At 42.2% G+C, this 19,517-nt stretch overlaps 1 protein-coding gene across 1 annotated transcript in view; it reads left to right on the top strand.

Annotated features, from left to right (window-relative positions):
- The window catches only part of SUSD5 (sushi domain containing 5), a 58,996-nt gene that overhangs the window by 17,309 nt on the left and 22,170 nt on the right, over positions 1-19,517 (top strand). The window contains 7 exon segments of the mRNA XM_089919874.1: positions 4,171-4,398; positions 4,400-4,496; positions 4,499-4,614; positions 4,616-4,666; positions 4,668-4,806; positions 13,415-13,592; positions 18,714-18,832. Coding sequence (XP_089776000.1) covers positions 4,171-4,398; positions 4,400-4,496; positions 4,499-4,614; positions 4,616-4,666; positions 4,668-4,806; positions 13,415-13,592; positions 18,714-18,832 — 928 coding nt within the window.

The following is a 19,517-nucleotide window of genomic DNA, read 5'->3' as shown; positions in this document are numbered from 1 at the left end:
TTATGAAGCATGGGCAAACCACATAGTAGAATGGTGACGTAGACCCCTAGAGTTTTAGAGTATAATCATCTATTCTCCATTTGATAAGCAGTTCCTACCTTGCAACTGGGCCCTGGTAGAGACTGACTGCTTGACCATGTGAGTATGAGACCTTACCTGAATGGGGCATTTTGAACTACAGAGCGGAATTCCACTGTCAAATGGAAATGGAGTATACAAGAGCAGGCCTGAAAGGAACAAGTAAATTACATGAGCAGGTGGCTCAGATTCCAGGGCACTTGCTTCTACTGCTTTGCTACCTGTACCTCAGCCCACATCTGTGGACTCATGGGGAGTTTTACTTAACACAGGAAGGAAAAACTTGGGCCTGCTCTGTACTTGAGTGTCCATGGCGTGGCACTAGCCATCTCCACTCTGGTATAGAACTAAAAAACTGTCGTGACATAAAAGGAGAAACACTGTATGATTCCACTTATATGAGGTACCTAGAATAGTCAAATTCATACAGACAGAAGGTTGAAAAGAAGTTACCAGGAGCTGGAGGGAGGGAGCGGAGGAATGGGAGTTAGTGTTTAATGGGGGCAAAGTTTCCGTTGGGGATGATGAAAAAGTTCTGGAGACGGACAGGAGTGAAGGTTGCACAGCAATGTGAATGTACTTAATGCCACAGAACCATACACTTACACATGGTTAAAGTGGTAAGTTTTATGTTATGTATATTTTACCACAATGAAAAACCCAGGAGCAAAAGAAAATCTTCCCAATGTGTGGAACTTTGGTTTACATGAAAGGAGAGATGGCCTTATTCATGGATCTGTACTAATTTATGGATAATGCCTAAAATAGCTGGTCAGAGACAGCTATTTCAACACTGAAAAACTGAGAATAAGATGTCAGTATGGGGGGACTTCCCTGGAGGTCCAGTGGTTAAGACTCCACGCTTCCACTGCAGGGGGCGCGGGTTCAATCCCTGGTCAGGGAACTAAGATCCCACATGCCGCCCCGCAGCCAAAAAAAAAAGTCAGTCTGGACATCTTGGAATGAGCAGCCTGGCAATGTGTATGTAGCCTATGCCACCCCCCCACAAGAAGAGTTCAATGAAGAAGTTACCCCTAATAATCAGGTGGCACCTTGGAGGACTGGACCCATTCTCTGGCTGTCAGGTACCTCTGTCTCCAGCCGCATCTGCACTTGTGTAATGGAACCATGTACGTAGGGGTCATGGTGGCAGAGATGGAGGCCACGCAGGAATGCAATAACACAAACTTCTCTTCTTCCTCAGAGTTGATCTGGTTACCACCACTGCTGAGCATCCAATGTGCCAACAGCAGAGGCCACCATGAGTCCCCACAAGACATCATTCCCTAGCTGGCCCTTCCTGTTATGTGGGGGGAAGTTGTTTATATGGGATCCCTTTTTTTTTCACAGGGGTCACAATTATTTGTCCTCATTGGAATAGATCCTTACTTTAGATATGATTTTGCCTTCTTTGCCTGCCTTGCTTCTACCAGCATGATATCGTGGACTCATAGAATGCCTCATCTATTGCCATGGAATCGCACATTACATCATCTATAACCAAGAAACTGATTTTTCAGCAAAGGCAGTATGGCAATGGCATCATGCCCATGAGTTTTACTCTATGCCCCATCACCCAGAAGCAGATGGCTTGATAGAAAGGTGAGGTCACAGGGTACTAGCTGAGCCAATACCCTTTGAGGTTAGGGCACTCGCCCAGGATACAGTATATGCCTTAAGCCAGCAGCCAATATATGGTGTCATTTCTCTTATAGACAGAATACACCGTCTAAGAACCAACGAGTGGAAGTGGGAATGACCTTCCTTCTATTACATATAATAACCCACCTACCAAAGTTTTGCATGCCATCCCTACAACCTTTAGATTGGTGAATTGGAAGGTTTGGGTGGGCAAGGGAGACATACTTCCACCAGTAAACACACAGGCATCTGCCAGTAAATTGGAAGCTAATATTGCTCTCCAACAGAAGAGAAGGTCACTCTACTGGCTGGTGACTGATCCTGATTACCAAGGGGAAAGTGGGTTGCTTCTACAAAATGCACATATGGATGACTATGTCTAGATCCCAGGAATCTGTCCAATAGCAAGTCAATGAGAAACCATGGCAAACTAATAAAGATAGGTCCTCAGAAGGAATGAACGTTTGGATCCCTCGCACCCGTTAAAAAAAGTCACGTCGGCCAAGGTGCTCTGAGGGTGGAAGGGAAATATTGCAATGATTATCAAATAATACCTCTTGGCCAGTTACGGGAGCAAGGATTGTGGTTTCTATATTTTATGATAAGGGTTTACTTTTCGCCATTTCTCTTTATGTGAAACAGCACTTATGTGAAAATAACCAGTGATAGTGGTTAATATTACTGTTTTAGCTCCAAGTGAGACTTTGAATTGACATATTCCCAGATCATACAGAAACTGACAGAGCTTTGTGCTTCCCCTGTTTTGTTCCAAATTATGTTCATCCAAATGAAAGAAGAGAATAAATGGACTGTGCTGGTTGTTTTCCAACTGCCTCTCCAGATCCACTCTACCCTCTCCTGCCTGACTCTGCGCCCTGGGAGAATGACCTCTGAGGACTGTGGCACCTGTGCTCCTTTGCCGTCCAGCTGTCAAATGGTTCAGCCACCAGGAGGCATCAGGAGGAATCTAAAGGGCAGAAGGAGAGAGAGATTGGCGTATTTCTTCCTCCCTCCCTCCCTACCATACCACTGGCAGCAACTGTGTTCCTCTACCTGTGGTTAACCTCTCCATTCAGGCAGCCCCTTTCATGACCATGCTCCTGCTGGATTTTGATAACACCTCCAACTGCCCTCATACCTTCAGGCCTCACGGTGGTAACCCTTCCTGCTGTTGACAGTCCCAAGGGCTTTACCGTCCCTTATTGGTTCTCTCAACCCTGCCCGTGTTTCTGTCTGTGGTCCTTTCATTAAACTCTTTTCTGTTAAACTTATTTACTCTTCAGGGCAAGAACTGAACTCATTACTCTTGAAATATGTGTAATTAAGGTATAAATAGCATTCAACAAAATGCACAGATTTTAAGTGTACAGTTTAGTGAGGTTTGAGAAGTGTATACACTCGGGTGACAGCCATCCTCATCAAGATACAGAATGTTCCCATTACATCAGAAGTGTGTTCCCATCTCCTCAAAGGCAACCACGGTATTGTTTCCACCACAGATTAGTTCTGCCCCTTCGTGAACTTCATATAAAAATGGAATCATACAGGGACTTCCCTGGCGCTTCCACTGCAGGGGGAGTGGGTTCCATCCCTGGTCAGGGAAGTTCTGCATGCTATGCAGTGTGGCCAAAAAAAAAAAAAAAAGAGAGAGCGAGCGAGAAAGGAAATCATACAGTATGAACTCTTTTACTAAAGCTTCTTTCACTCATCATATTTTTGAGATTCATCCACGTTATTGAGTGCATCAGTATTTCCTTCCTCTTACTGATGAAGAGTATTCTATTGCATAAACATGACACCGTTTGTTTTTCTGTTCGTTGCTTGATGACATTTGGGTTGCTTCCAGTTTTTAATTATTGGGAATAAAGCTGCTATGAAATTTGGGTATAAATCTTTTTGTGCACATACGTTTTCATTTCTTTTGGATATACACCCAGGAGCGGAATTCTGTGTCTTCAAGGAGGTGTATTTTAACTTTATATGAAACAGACAAACAGTTCTCTAAAGCAGTTGTACCAAATAAACCTTTAGAGCGTGCTATCTCCCCAAATCAGGATAGGGCAGGACGGGTCTGAATAAAGACAAACTTTAAAGTTTCATTAGAATTCGGTAGTAATATCCAATTGACTATTCTGAAAGCGATCGTAGGCACAGCTCCTGAAGGAATCAATGCGTAGTTCCTGCAGGTGCCTTCTGCCCCCTCCCCTCCATTCTCAGCAATAACCAGGCTTTCAAAGGTCCCCTCCAGCCCAGACATGTGAATTCTCACTCCTCAGGTTACCAGCTAGCTGTTGCAAGGTGAATAGTTAAGTAAATTAATTTACACTCACATGTGAATGATTGTCAGGCCTTTTAGGGAAGGGGAGTCTCGCTATTCCGTGCGTTTCACTCCTCAGAGTGAGGCTGGCAAGTTAGAGCTTTCTTTTTCATAAAAATGTTCTTCCTCTACAGGAGGACGCGAGCTGCAAAGTCAAGAGTCAGAGTACAGAGTTAGGCATCAGTTTTTTCACGGTCCTCCCGGGGCGGGGGGGTGTGGGGTGGGTTGGCCTCTCAGACTGCGTCACCCTTTCGCAGAGGGTCCCCAGGCAGGCGGCGGTTCCCTGCAGCGGGCTCTCCGTTCTCCCCGCCTCCACGCGCCCTTCCCCTCTGCCCCGGAGGCACCCAGGGAGCTCGCCGTTCGTTCGGCTCAGCCTCTTTTGGCACCGAGGCCCCCAGGTGCCCAGCACGAAGGCGGAGCCCGGCTACAGCCGCCTCCCCGGCGCCGAGTACTGGACCCCCTGGGAGCTCGGGGCCCCAGCGCTGCGGATCTGGCATCCCCAGCCTCCCTGGCTCCCCGCGCTCCTCCCTGTCTGCGCTCCGGGCGCGAAGCCTGCAACGCGCGAACAGAGCACAGCACGCGGAGCCGAGTGGCGTGCGCGGCGCAGTGGCGCGGGCACCCCCGATTGCGGCGCAGCCAGAGCCCGCGCTCCAGCCACCCGCCCATGGACGCCCGGACCATGTCTGCCAAGGGACCCGGCTCCCGCACCCAGCTCTGGGCGGCGGCGCTGCTCCTGCTCGGCCTGCCAGGGCTCTCCGTGCGGGCGGAGGGTGAGTGTCTGGGGAGTGCCCGCGAGGCGGCGGGCCCGGGGTGGCGCGTGGGTTCTCGGTGGGGAAAGTGAAGCTCGCCGGGGCTGCCCCCTCGGACGAGCCCCGAACACTACCAGCCTGGGAGGAAACAAGGAGCGCAGCTGTCCTGCGACCCCGCCTCCCTCTTGGAGCTCACCGAGTCCCCGCGCGCCCAAACGCCCCCACAGGGCCCCTGAACCACTCCTTAATGCACAAGAGAAAACCTGTGCTTTGGTCCTGCAGGCCCACCTCTAGCTTTCCAAGATCTCCTTGAAAGGTCTTTAAAATGAAATCACGTCTAGGGTGCCCTGGAACCTCCTCTGCCGAGACATAATTTCCCACGTCTATTAAATGTGCTCCGAATGGCAAGGCCAGTGATTACAAGATTCCCTTGGCGTTTTGGCTTGGTCCGGGAAGATCTGAAAGATGAGTGGAAATCAGCTAGGCAAAAGAGAGGAGAGGGTCTTGGGGAGAGGAAATAGCACGTGCAAAGGTCCTGTGAGTCACAGGGGAAATGGGATAAATGATAGAGTGGCTGGAGCGTAAAGTTCAAGGTGAGGCTCTCCTTTGACAAAAAGCTAGACAGGGCTTCTCTGGTGGCGCGGTGGTTAAGAATCCGCCTGCCAATGCAGGGGACAGGGGTTCGAGCCCCAGTCTGGGGAGATCCCACATGTTGCGGAGCAACAAAGCCTGTGTGCCACAGCTACTGAGCCTGCGTTCTAGAGCCCGCAGGCCACAACTACTGAGCCCACGTGCCACAACTACTGAAGCCTGCATGCCTAGAGCCCAGTGCTCTGTGACAAAGAGAATCCACCGCAATGAGAAGCCCGTGCACCACAACGAAGAGTAGCCCCGTAGCCCCCGCTCGCAGCAACTAGAGAAAGCCCACGCATAGCAACAAAGACCCAACACAGCCAAATATAAATAAATGAAATAAATACATTTAAAATATAATAAAAACAAAAAACATTTTTAAAAAGCTAGAGGAAATAGGTAAGGACCAGATTTTTGCGGGTTCTGAGAACTGACCCATCTTTTGTTTGTTTTTTCAACCTGAATTCAGCTTTCAATACTTCCCTAAACTTAGCAGGATCACAGCCTTAGATCAGTTCAGTTTCAAAATGCTAATTCAGCTGTGTTTTGATTTTGGAACAAAACCCCGTTGACTTGGTGCAGAAGGATCTAAAAGAAAAGAAGCTAGCATGTTCTCACATCCATGAGGGGTTACTAGTAAATCCAAGCTTGGGACAAATTAGATTGATGAAGGAGAAAAACCCTCAGCTGATTTAGGATGCTTTGTATATTTTAAAATGTCATCGCTATTTAGCAAACAATATTGGGTGCAGAGAGAAGATTTGACAATAAGAAGCATGATGGTTAAGGAAAGGAGAAAGCAAGGGAAAAACCTCCAGATAGTAGCTTAGAATTTTGGGTTCTCTTTGTCCTAAGTGCCAGCTTGTAGAACTCTTTCCTCCTAATTAAGGATGACTGTCTTATTTCTCCATATGCTCAGAGACAGTGTTAGAGGGGAAAACACGGTTAACTTTAAAGGCTCCTAGTGATCACTGTTAATTTTTAATTGAGATAAAATTCATGTAAAATTTACTATTTTAAAATGCACGATCCAAGTGTTTTTAGTACAGTCATCAACCATCACCATTCTCTCATTTCTGAAAATTTTCATCACCCAAAAAGAAATCCCATACCTAGTAGCTGCCAATCCACTGTTAATTCTTTTTTTTTTTTATTCACTTATTTATTTATTTTTTGGCTGCACTGGGTCTTCATTGATGTGTGAGGGCTTCCTCTAGTTGAGGCTAGCAGGGGCTACTTCGTCGTTGAGGTGCACAGGCTTCTCATTGCGGTGGCTTCTCTTTGTCACGGAGCACTGGGCTCTAGGCGCATGGGCTTCAGTAGTAGTGGCACTCAGGCTCAGTAGTTGTGGCTCGCAGGCTCTAGAGCGCGGGCTCAGTAGTTGTGGCTCACGGGCTTAGCTGCTCCGCAGCATGCGGGATCTTCCTGGACCAGGGCTCGAACCCGTGTCCCCTACACTGGCAGGCAGATTCTTAACCACTGCACCACCAGGGAAGTCCCTGTTAATTCTTTACTGTAGTACTTTTTGGCCTGACATTGAGTCATGAAAATTAAGCTGATTTTAAAGAATGCAAGTAGAATAAATTGGAGCTAGTATTAACCTTTGAACAATGTATACTATTGTACCAATTTTAATTCCTTTTAAAGAAATATCTCTGCAACCCATGAGGCTTTAGAGTTTCACCCCACTATAACTGCTGAAGTGGAATGCCAGATGGATATGGATCAATATTTTGTGCCTATCTGGCTTGATGTGGGTCATAGAAAATTTAAGACAGAAATATCATTGGATAAGGAGAAAGTAACGACAGCACCAGGCATATTTTCTTGTTAACACTTGGCCAGAAGTGCCTCCGTTTCTCCCTTCTCCTTTCCTTCTCCCTTCTTCCGCAATGGAGAACTATAGGTAAATTTGCTTTCAAGAAACTCCATTTGCTGAGCTCCAACTTTTATAATAGAGCCACTGAAGAATTAGAACCTATTTATGAAAGGATTCTTTTCTTTACTAAATATATGCTTAACTACCACTTTTCACATTTAGGTATTTATGTGCTACAGTGATGGAAGGAGGAAGAAGAAATGTGCAGCTAAACTGATGTGTTAAGACATTTGAAGAGAGAATTTGGAGTTATTAAAAAGTCCATACTTATTCAAAAATAAGTCAAACTCAAATGAAAAACATTTAGTTTTACATTGGACTAATTAGATGTGTTTCTTATACATAAAAAAGACCTGCTACTGTAATTTTAAAACACTTTTGAAACAGAAAAATCTTCGCATTAACTGAATGCAAATTAACTGTGTTTGGGTAAAGACTGCAGGAAAAGATTCATTAATTCAACAGATAATTTGAGTGTCTACCATATACTAGGTACTGTCCTTGCTGTTGAGGATAAAGCAGTGAGGAGAAACAGGTCCTTGCTATCAGGGAGCTTAAACTCCAATGGGGGAGAGAGTCATTAAGCAAACAATTATATGAATGAAATGTGAACTTGCGATTTTGATGATAAGATTAAAGGACGGAGGTATTATGAGGGCATATATTAGGAGATTTTTGACTTGGCGTAGGAGGATCTTAAAGATAAGAATTAACTAGGCAAACGGGGGAAGAAAGAGGATCTGGATAGAGAATAACATGTACAGAGAAACTATGAGTGGCAGAGAAAGTGGGACATGTGTTAAGAAACAGAGTGACTGGAGCCCAGAGTCCAAGGTAGAAGTAGTTTGAGATGATGCTGGGGAAACTGATATGGGGCCAAGTTTTATTTTAATCCAAAAAAGAGAGACTGATCAGGTTTGCATTTTGAGAAGCTCACCCTGAGAGTAGGAAGAATGGATGGCACTAGGGCAAGATTGGATGTGGAGAGACCATGTAGGGTGCTATTTCACTTGTGCAGGTGAGAGAGGGTGGGGGTGGAGAGGAGGATGGGATGAATGGAAAGGGTCTGGACTGAAAGAAAAATGTGAGTCATCCATGTCAAGATGGCCTTTGAAACCATGTGTGTAAATGGAATCCTAGGGAGAAGTTTTACAATGAGAAGAGATGACCTACTTAATTTCTGCACAGGTTTTTGTCACTTAAGTAAAAATGTTTTACTGCTGAACTGTTCTAGTAGTTTTTTTAGTGGATTTCTTAGGATTTTCTATATGCAAGATCACGTCATTTGCAAATATAGTTTTACTTCTTTCCAATCTGGATGGCTTTTATTTCATCTTCTTGCCTACTTGCCTTGGAGAGAACTGCCAGTACAATGTTGAACAGAAGTGGCAAGAGCAGACATCCTTGATCTTAGGGGAAGGTATTCAGTCTTTCACCACCAAGTGTGATGTTAGCTGTGGAATTTTTGTAGATGCTCTTTATCAGGTTGAAGATATTCCCCTCCCTTCTTAGTTTGTTGAACGTTTTTTTATCATGAAAGGGTACTGAATTTTGTCAAGTGCCTTTCTGCATCTATTGAGATGATCATGTAGTTTTTGTCCTTTATTCTATTGATAAGTTGTATTATATTAATTGATTTTGGGATATAAACCAACCTTGTATTTCTGAGATAGATCCCACTTGGTCATGGTATATAATTTTTTTTTTATGCTGCTGGATTTAGTTTGCTAGTATTTTTGTTGAGGACTTTTGTGTCTATATTTATAAGAGATAATGGCCTGTAGTTTTCTTTTCTTGCGGTGTCTTTTGTCTGGTTTTGGCATTAGGGCAATGGTGGCCTCATAGAAAAAGCTGGGAGGTGTTGTTCCCTCCTGTTCTATTTTTTAGATGAGTTTATAGAGAATTGTTATCAAGTTCTTTTTAGCTATTTGGTAGAATTCATCAGTGAAGCCATCTGAACACGTGCTTTTCTTTGTGGGTAATTTTCAATTACTAATTCAATCTCTTTACTTGTTAAACGTCTATTCAGATTTTCTATTTCTTCTTGAGTCAATTTCAGTAGTTTGTGTCTTTTTATGAATTTTTCCATTTCATACGAGTTACCTAATTTTTGGCATACAGTTATTTGGGGGTTTTGGGGGGGATTTTTGGCCATGCCGTGCGGCATGTGGGATCCTAGTTCCCCAACCAGGGATGGAACCTGCGTCCCCTGCACCGGAAGCACGGAGTCCCAACCACTGGACCGCCAGAGAAGTCTGGCATACAGTTGCTTATAGTAGTCCTTTATAATCTTTGTATTTCCATACGGTTGGAGTAATAACTGCCCTCTCATTCCTGTTTTAGTAATTCAAGTCTTCTTTTTTTTTCTTGGTCATTTTAGCTAAACGTTTGTCAATTCTGTTGACCTTCCCAAAAACCAACTTTTGGTTTTACTGATTTTCTTTATTGTTTTTCCTTCTCTATTTCATTAATTTTTGCTTTAATTCTTATTATTTCCTTCTGCTTGCTTTGGGTTTAGTTTGCTCTTCTTTTCCAGTGTTTTCCAACAGGTCAGGATTTTTTTTTTTTTACATTTTTATTGGAGTATAATTGCTTTACAATGGTGTGTTAGTTTCTGCTTTATAACAAAGTGAATCAGTTATACATATACGTATATCCCCATCTCTCTTCCCTCTTGCATCTCCCTCCCTCCCAACCTCCCTATCCCACCCTTCCAGCTGGTCACAAAGCACCGAGCTGATCTCCCTGTGCTATGCGACTGCTTCCCACTAGCTATCTATTTTACATTTGGTAGTGTATATATGTCCATATATACACTACCACTCTCTCACTTTGTCCCAGCTTACCCTTCCCCCTCCCCGTGTCCTCAAGTCCATTCTCTAGTAGGTCTGCATCTTTATTCCCGTCTTGCCCCTAGGTTCTTCATGACTTTTTTTTTTTTTTAGATTCCATATAAATGTGTTAGCGTACAGTATTTGTTTTTCTCTTTCTGACTTACTTCACTCTGTATGACAGACTCTAGGTCCAACCACCTCACTACAAATAACTCAATTTCGTTTCTTTTTATGGCTGAGTAATATTCCATTGTATATATGTGCCACATCTTCTTTATCGATTCATTGTTAATAGACACTTAGGTTGCTTCCATGTCCTGGCTATTGTAAATACAGCTGCAGTGAACATTGTGGTACATGACTCTTTTTGAATTATGGTTTTCTCAGAGTATATGCCCAGTAGTGGGATTGCTGGGTCATATGGTAGTTCTATTTTTAGTTTTTTAAGGAGCCTCCATACTGTTCTCCATAGTGGCTGTATCAATTTACATTCCCACCAACAGTGTATGAGGGTTCCCTTTTCTCCACACCCTCTCCAGCATTTATTGTTTGTAGATTTTTTGATGATGGCCATTCTGACTGGTGTGATAGGATTTTTATTTGAGATAATTTTTCTTATTTTAATGTGGGCATTTATAGTTATAAATTCCCCTCTATGCAGTGTATTAACTGCATCCCGTAAGGTTTAGCATGTTTTGCCTTCATTCATCTCAAAATATTTTCTAATTTTGTGATTTCTCCTTGTCTCATCAGTTATTTAGAAGTGCTTGGTTTCATTTCTATTTATTTATGAATTTCCCAATTTATTTATGTTATTAATTTCTAATTCTACCCCATAGTAATTAGAGAAAATACTTTGTACAATTATAATCCTTTTAAATTTATTATGGCTTATTTTATTGCCTAGCACATGGTCTACCCTGAAGAATGTTCCACGCTCACTTGAGAAGAATGTGTATTCTGCTGCTGTTGGGTGCCATTTTATACAATCAATGTTCACTTTTATTTAACTGTGTATTGATTTTTTCCCCCTTTCCATTCCATCTTGCCTCTCAAATAATTTTCTTTCTGCCTGAAATACTTCTTTTACTATTTCCTACAAGGAGGATCTGGTGGTGGCAAACCACCTTGATTTTGGCTTATCTGAAAAAATACATTTGTTTCATCTTTGTTCTTTGAAATATATTTTCAGCAAGTATAGAATTCTAAATTTGCAGCTATTTTTTGCTAGTAAGTGTATTCTTGCTTCCATTGCTATTGTTTTAGAAGACAGCAGTCAAACTGCTGCTACTTTGAAAGTATTCTCTCCCTTCTCTCTATCTGCTTTGACTATATTTTCTTTGTCTTTACCATTTTGCAGCATCACTGGTATATATATACTTATAGATATTTTCCATATTGGGATTTGTTGTTGAACTTATTCAATCTATGTATTGGAATACTTATCATTTCTATAGGAAATTCACAGGCATTTTGTCTTCAGATATCACTTCCACCTCATTTTTTTCTCTCCTCTCTGGGAATTCTGATTAAAGTATATGTTAAGCCTTATTCTTGGGACTTCCCTGGTGGTGCAGTGGTTAAGAATCCACCTGCCAATATAGGGGACACGGGTTTGAGCCCTGATCTGGGAAGATCCCACATGCTGCAGAGCAACTAAGCCCATGCATCACACTACTGAGCCTGTGCTCTACAGCCCACAAGCCTCAACTGCTGAGCCCACATGCCACAACTACTGAAACCCATGCGCCTAGAGCCCGTCTCCACAACAAGAGAAGCTACTGCAATGAGAAGCCCATGCACTGCAACAAAGAGTAGCTCCTGCTTGCCACAATTAGAGAAAGCCCACACGCAGCAACAAAGACCCAACGTGGCCAAAAATTAATTAATTTTTTAAAAATCCTTATTCTTTCCTTCGTCTCTTTATTATCTTAATATTTTCCATCTTTTCTTGTTTCTTTACTACATTTTGGATGATGTCTTCTGATTTCTTTTTTTTTTAATATTTACTTATTTGGTTGTACTGGGTCTTAGTTGAGGCAAGTGGGCTCCTTAGTTGCAGCAGGTGGGCTCCTTAGTTGCAGCTCACAAGTTGCGGCTTGCCAGCTCCTTAGTTGCAGCACATGGGCTCCTTAGTTGTGGCATGTGAACTCTTAGCTGCGGCATGCATGTGGGATCTAGTTCCCTGACCAGTGATCGAACCTGGGCCCCCTGCATAGAGAGCATGGAGCCTTAACCACTGTACCACCAGGGAAGTCCCCTTCTGCTTTCTTTTTCAAGATTAAGTTCTTTGTTTAAATGTGTCTGATATTCAGCCAAAAATATTTATTGCATTTTAAATTTATCATTGTATTTTTAATTTCTAAAAGTCCTATTTTGTGCTTTTCTCAGATCAGCTAAGCACTTTTTATCATTTCCTATTCTTTGCAGATATTTTCAAATTTGTCTTTTATTTCTTTAAATATAGTAATCATGACTGTTCTATAATCTGTGCCTGTTAATACCAGTATTGGACTTATTTTTAGGTCAGTTTCTGCTACATGTGGTATCTGTTGCTTCTCACTCATGGTGCCTTGTTTCCTTGTACACTTCACTGTTTTTTACTTCGGTGGTCATAGCCTTTGAATAAGTATTTGTATGGGATTTCCTGAAGCATAAAATGAAGGGTTTTTTTTCTCCAGAGAGGAGTTAGTTACAATTTTTCCTATCAGGTGTCTGAATAAATGTCAGTCTCAGGCCACTTTAAGCTAAATCCATGGCTTGAAGTGTCTTAGACATAAATTTTTGTTAGAACTACAATTCCAAATCAGGATTAGCACTTGGCCTCCTAGCACCAAGACAGCTCATCCAACAGTTCTTGAGAATGAGGGAAGGGGATATTTTTTATCCTTGTTCACTCTTATCTTGAGACTATATATGTATACCGTATCTTCTTTATCCATTCATCTGTTGATGGACACTGAGGATGTTTCCATGTCTTGGCAATTGTAAATAATGCTGCTAAACATCTTTTTAAAAGGAAGATTTGAAGGGCTTATCCAGATAAACATGCCAGAACAGGCAGTTAAATTTTTTTTAAGTTAACAGGTAAAAATAGATTCAAACACCAGTGTAACTATCATCACAGTCCAGGGACAAATGCAGTGAGGTAGTTGCTGCACTTGGATCTTTAGGCAAGTGGGAAACTACAGTTCTGATGGGCATCTGCCAGAGGGTGAGTTTGCTGAGACTAAATTCCCGTGGATCCTAGAGTCAGCCTGTGTCCATGCTTGTCCTCACACAGGGAAGCTCTTTGTGCTGGAGTCTCAGAATGGCTCTCAGGGCCTGGAACTAGAGGCCGCTCGGCTTTCCTGCAAGAGCAGAGGCGCTCACCTGGTGTCTGCGGACGAGCTGCGGAAGGTGGTGCGGGACTGTGCCTTCTCCGTGTGCACCACGGGCTGGCTGGCGGACGGCAGCCTGGGGTAAGTCAGGCCAGCTGGGGGCTCTCCTGCCAACTCACCCCACCTTGCCATCAGGGCTGATACGGGGCTCAATAGAGGTGCCAGGATAGACAGAGTGCAATGGGCTGTGGCTTCCAGTATATTCTTGTTTTGAGTTAAATATAAAAACAAAATGTTAAACAAAATATAAAAACAAAAATGTTAATAAAAACATTTTTCTGGAGTTCTGTCACAGTTTTTTCCTCTTTGTTATTCTGAATTTCCTTTTAAGTTACAAAAGAAAAAAATGCTTGTAAAAATTTCAAATAATACAGATATATATAAAGTGCAAAGTGAGTTTCTCTCTTCTTCCCCACCTCAGAGGTAATGACTCTTAACTATTTGATATATATTCTTTATCTCTTTTTCTCTGTGGATATTCATCTGCATCCATAGGAAGAGGAAGACGGTATTGAGGTTTTAAAATATAACCACGAGGGACTTCCCTGGCGGTCCAGTGGTTAAGACTCCACGCTTCCACTGCAGGGGGCACGGGTTCGATCCCTGGTCAGGGAACTAAGATCCTACATGCCCTGTGGCGCGGCCAAATAAATAAAAGTTGAGAGTCATCAGATCAATTTTAAAAAATGATAAAGTTAAATAAATTTTAAAAAATAAAATAAAATATGGCCACAAATTCTTTCACATTGCTCCCATTGAGAAGTGGGGTTTATGTCCTCTCCCTGTGAGTCAGGGACAGCATAGTACTGCCTCGACCAGTAGAATACAGCAGGAGTGATACTGTGTGACTTCTGAGGGTAGGTCGGAAAAACCCATGGTCAGATTTCTGGGGACACTTACTTTTGAGCTGCTATCTATGAAGTCCTAGGAAGCCCAGGCCACATGGAAATGCCTTATGTATGTACTCTCACCAATAGCCCCAACTGATGTCCCAGCCAATAGCCAGCATTAACTACCAGAAATGTGAGTGCAGATGCCTCCAGGTGATTCTAGCCCCCAGCTATTGACTTAGGCAGCCTGCGAGTCTTTCCAGCTCAGCCTTAGACATTACAGAGCAGAGACAAGCCTTTCCCATTGTGCCCTATCTGAATTCCTGACCCATGGAATCCTTGTGGAGAAGTAATTCTGTGGCCAGCTAGGAGAAAACATCCCATTAGTGCTGTTAACTACTCCATTAGTCATAAACAGAGAAGGCAGGAGCCACTCCACGTTTTCCTTCATGCCACAGGAATGTGAAAGAACAAATGGGCTCCAAAAACTACTTTGCTTGATAATGACCCTGAAGGTGTCTGGCTGGGAGATGGCCATAGAAAACACATGCAACCATGTTGATTCACATCTCCAAAGGTGCCACATGTAAAGCAGCAATTGAATAAAGAGAACAAATGAGGTTACTTCCAAAGCTTTTCAGCGAATCTGGAATTGTAGCCCTCTCTGCTTTATATTTCACATCCAAGTTCCTAAATAGACAAAATATGTCCCACGTATGCATGTTTCCATAACGTAGTCAAGTGTGGATATTTTTCATAACTCTGTCACTATCATTATATCAGATAACCAGGGTACTCTAAAGATTCTAAAGAGCCAGCTTGGAGCCAGGCTTAGGTCTCCCAGGCATTACAAATTGAAACTGAGTCATTGGAAAGGTTTATCCTCTCTGGGTTTCCTGTAAGGTGTTAAGACATGTTAGTGGATCTCTAACTTGCTTAGATGCTATTTTTGTTGTTGTTGTTGGCCACACCACACAGCTTATGGGATCTCAGTTCCCTGACCAGGGATGGAACCCCAGGCCTCAGTAGTAAGAGCGTGGAGTCCTAACCACTGAACCACCAGGGAATTCCCTTAGATGCTATTTCTTTAAAGTAAACACACTTACTTGATATATTTACTACATGACATTAAAATAGTGTTCCATGTTAACGTTTCTGGAACCAAGAAGTATCTGACCATTAGTATGGACATTTCACTGTGCATCTTTCCTGCACAGCTATCTCCCCTCCCCACCAAAACCTAATTATTAAATGCATGGCGCATCTTGCAATTGATGGCATAGTAGCTACATAGATCTGATCTGTATCTCCATGACTTTATATTCAGTACATACATATATCTAGAAGATGGAGATCTAGAATGGTGAATCTAGAATTTGGGGCTATTTGTCTTCTGGGAGCTTTTACAGATTTCATAAAGCGTGTCTGAAAAGCTGAGAAGCGACTTATATAGCCTCATAGGACTAGGAGAACAGAGATTTGAATTCAGGTTTTATGTATGTGGGGGCCAAGGGAATCCTTTTGCTTAGGGTTGGAACACTGAAGGGCTGTACCCTAGGAGTCATAGTAAACTGGAACAAGTACACAGGCCCTCAAAGGAGCTGCAGCATAGCGTCGAATCCTCTGAAGCCATGAGTTTGGATTGAGATGATATTAGAGTTCCAGTGTTCCAGATAGGTAGCAGAACTGATTTTAAAAATCTTCTCTGGAGGAAAATAATATTATCCTAGACAATTTATTTCCACAAACTATTTTAGCAAATATAGGATTTGTCAAGCAAAATAAAATAACCAGTCACATAAGGAGACAAGGCAACAAGATAAAAATAGCCAATAGAAACTCTAGATGTTAACACTGGTAGATGCAAACTTTAAAAGAACTCTTTAAAATGTTCAAAGATACAAAAGACAAAAAGGAGAATTTTGGCAGAAGACTGAAAAGTATAAAAATAACCAAATGAAAACTCTAGAAATGAAAAATACAGTAGCTGAAATTAAGAACTTAATGGATGGATCTAACAGCTGATTTTAAGAGTCAAAGAGAAAATTAATGAACTGGAAGGTATTTCAGAGGAAGATGTCCAGAATAAAGAACAGAAGAAAAAAGGATGAAAATATAGAAGAAAGAGTACAAGGCAAAGAAGATGCATGTAACTGGAATTCCAAAAGGAGAAGAGAAAGAAGACAAAGCAAAAGCAATATGAGACTTAGCTACAACTGTGGAAAAACATCCACGCACAGATTCAAGAAGCCCTACAAAGCCCGAGTAGGATACATAAAATAATTTCACGACTTGGAACGACATGGTAAAACTGGTAAAAATCAAATATGAAGAAAAACTATTAAAAGTAATAATAAGAAAGAGTACCTTCAAAGGAGCAACAATAAACTGACAGTGAAAGCCCCAAGACTACTGAATGAGGCCCTCAAAGTGCAGAAAGGTAATTACTGCCAACCTAGAATTCTATACCCAGCGAAAATATCTTCCAAGAATAAAGGTAAAATAAAGAATTTTCAGACAGACAAAAGGTGAGAGAATTCATCATACATGATCTGCACTAAAAAAAACCCAACACTGAAGGGTGTTCTTCAGGCAGGAGGAAAATAATTGCAGGTGGATGGCTGGAGATGCCAAAAGGGATGAGTGGAAAAAGTAAATATGGGGGTGAATTGGAATTATGTACAGATGGTCCCTGACTTACGGTGGTTCAACTTACAATTTTTTCTAACTTTATGATGGTGCAAAAACATTATGCATTCAACAGAAACTGTTCTTCAAATTGTGAATTTTGATCTCTTCCCAGGTTAGTGATATACTGTCTGATACTCTCTCATGATGCTGGGCAGTGAAGTAAGCTGCAGCCCCCAGTCAGCCATGTGACCATGAGAGTAAACAACTGATACACTTATAACCATTCTGTACCAAGACAACCATTCTGCTTTTTCACTTTCAGTACAGCATTCAATAAATTACATGAGATATTCAATGCTTTATTGTAAAACAGACTTTGTGCTAGATGATTTTACCCAGCTGTAGGCTAAAGTAAGTGTTTTGAGCATATTTAAGGTAGGCTAGGCTAAGCTCTGATGTTCAGTAGGTTTTGTGTGTTATATGCATTTTTGACCTACCATATTTTCAACTTACAATGAGCTTTTGGAGATATAACCCTGCTGTAAGTTGAGGAAGATCTATAATTATATAAAGCAGTAACAGTAATACTAAACACTAAAAAATGGTATATCAGTCAGGAAGTGTTTTAAGTATGTTAATACATAGTATTTTAAATTGTGTTGTTAGGAAAGAGAGTAAAAGTAACATTAGGGCTTCCCTGGTGGCGCAGTGGTTGAGAGTCCGCCTGCCGATTCAGGGGACACGGGTTCGTGCCCCGGTCCGGGAAGATCCCACATGCCGCGGAGCAGCTGGGCCCGTGAGCCATGGCCGCTGAGCGTGTGCGTCCGGAGCCTGTGCTCCGCAACAGGAGAGGCCACAACAGTGAGAGGCCCATGTACCGCAAAAAAAAAAAAGTAACATTAAATTTTAATAAGTCAAGGAAGAGTGTTATAACCTCTGTGGTAACCACTAAAAGAAGAGTAAAAGAACATATAACTTCCAAACCAATACAGAAGAAAAAGAGATTGCCAAAAAGGAATTCAAACAATCAAAATATGGGAAAGAAAAGAGAGGAAGAAAGGAAGAAGAATGGGCGGAACTAATAGAAATATGGCAGATTTAAATTCAAAGAGATGTTATTAAATTAAGCAGATGTGATGCTCTAATTAGAAAACAAGGACCATCAGGTGGATTTTTTAAAGTTCTACTATTTGCTGTTTACAAAAGATATCCTTAAATCATGGGGCAAAAATAAATTATAATGGAAAGTCACATATATGTAGAAATGAATGATATTAAAATATAACATACTCAAACTCATGGGATACCACTAGTGCTATACCTGGAGGAAAATGTAAAGTGTTAAATGCTTGTGTTAGAAAAGCAAAGAGGCTGAAGGTTCATGAACCAATGATCCATCTTAAGAAATCCGAAAATAACAGCAAAACAAACCCCCCAAAAAGAAGAGAACTAATAAAGAGAAGAGAATTTTATGAAATAAAAACCAAGCATATACTAAAAGAGATCAACAATGTATTGCCCCTTAATCTTTAATTGATATATGTGACCTCAACTCAAGCACCACCTATAACTTCCTGCTTTTAGACTTCTGGGGAGAGTATTGATACTTTATCATATGGTACTTTCAGCCAAAACTCCTGAATCAGGAAAATCTCTGCTGATTCAGAGCTGACAGCAGAAAAGAATTCTTTCCCAGTTTTGGTTAGTTCTCCTAACCCAGTGTCTTCTTTGTCTGTTTTAGGACAACCATGTGTAGCAAGGGGAGTGGTGAACAGCAAATCATGAGAGCTGTCGATGTGCGAATTGAAAGCAACCCAGTTCCTGGTGGCACATACAAGGCCCTGTGTATTAAGGATGAAGGTCAGTGCCAGAGCCTTTGTAAAGGTTTCAGAGGGTGTGCTCGTGGGGGTTGACCTCTTAGGTTGTGTTCTCTAGAAACTGACCTTAAGATGAGGATTCACTGAACATCATGAATCAAGAAGACTTCCAAAGAAAAGCCAACATGGCAGTGGGGAAGTGGACAGGGAAAGGAAGGGGGAAGGCAATGGTGCAGCACTAAGCAAAGTCCACAGTGGCCGTGAGGTGGGGGGGGGGGGGTAACTTTGGCTCAATCCTGCAGGGAATCTCTGGAGACAGTGACCACAGGTCACCACGGTTTCCTGATCAGGGGTGAGAGAACAGGGGTATTGATACCACTGAACTTGTCAGTCATTGTTTAAGGGCTGCTTCAGGGAGACATAAATTCCCAGACTCTTCTGGTTTTCAGTGTGCTCAAAGAGTTGTGATAGCTGAGTCACCCTCCAACAGAGATGCACAGATGCCCACCCAGAGCCCCTGTGCGTGGGAGTGGTAAAGGGATCTAGGAGATATGGGCAGACCCCCGACAGCATGTGCTGCAGCTGCTGCTACCACTTACCCTTTGGTCTGTCTTCATGGTGGAAATTTTTCTAAAAAGAAAAAAAATCCTTTTTTCCCGAAAGGAAATGTATAGGATTTAGGAAACTGCTCCTAGAAAGAAAAACACGACTTCCTTCTGGGAAATCAG

Source organism: Delphinapterus leucas, chromosome 10 (genome assembly GCF_059928025.1).
Source record: "Delphinapterus leucas isolate spDelLeu-1000000601 "Yukka" chromosome 10, BTC_Dleu_Yukka2, whole genome shotgun sequence".
Taxonomy (NCBI): domain Eukaryota; kingdom Metazoa; phylum Chordata; class Mammalia; order Artiodactyla; family Monodontidae; genus Delphinapterus; species Delphinapterus leucas.
The sequence above is the reverse complement of the archived record's forward strand: the minus strand, read 5'-3'. Positions and strand labels throughout refer to the sequence as shown.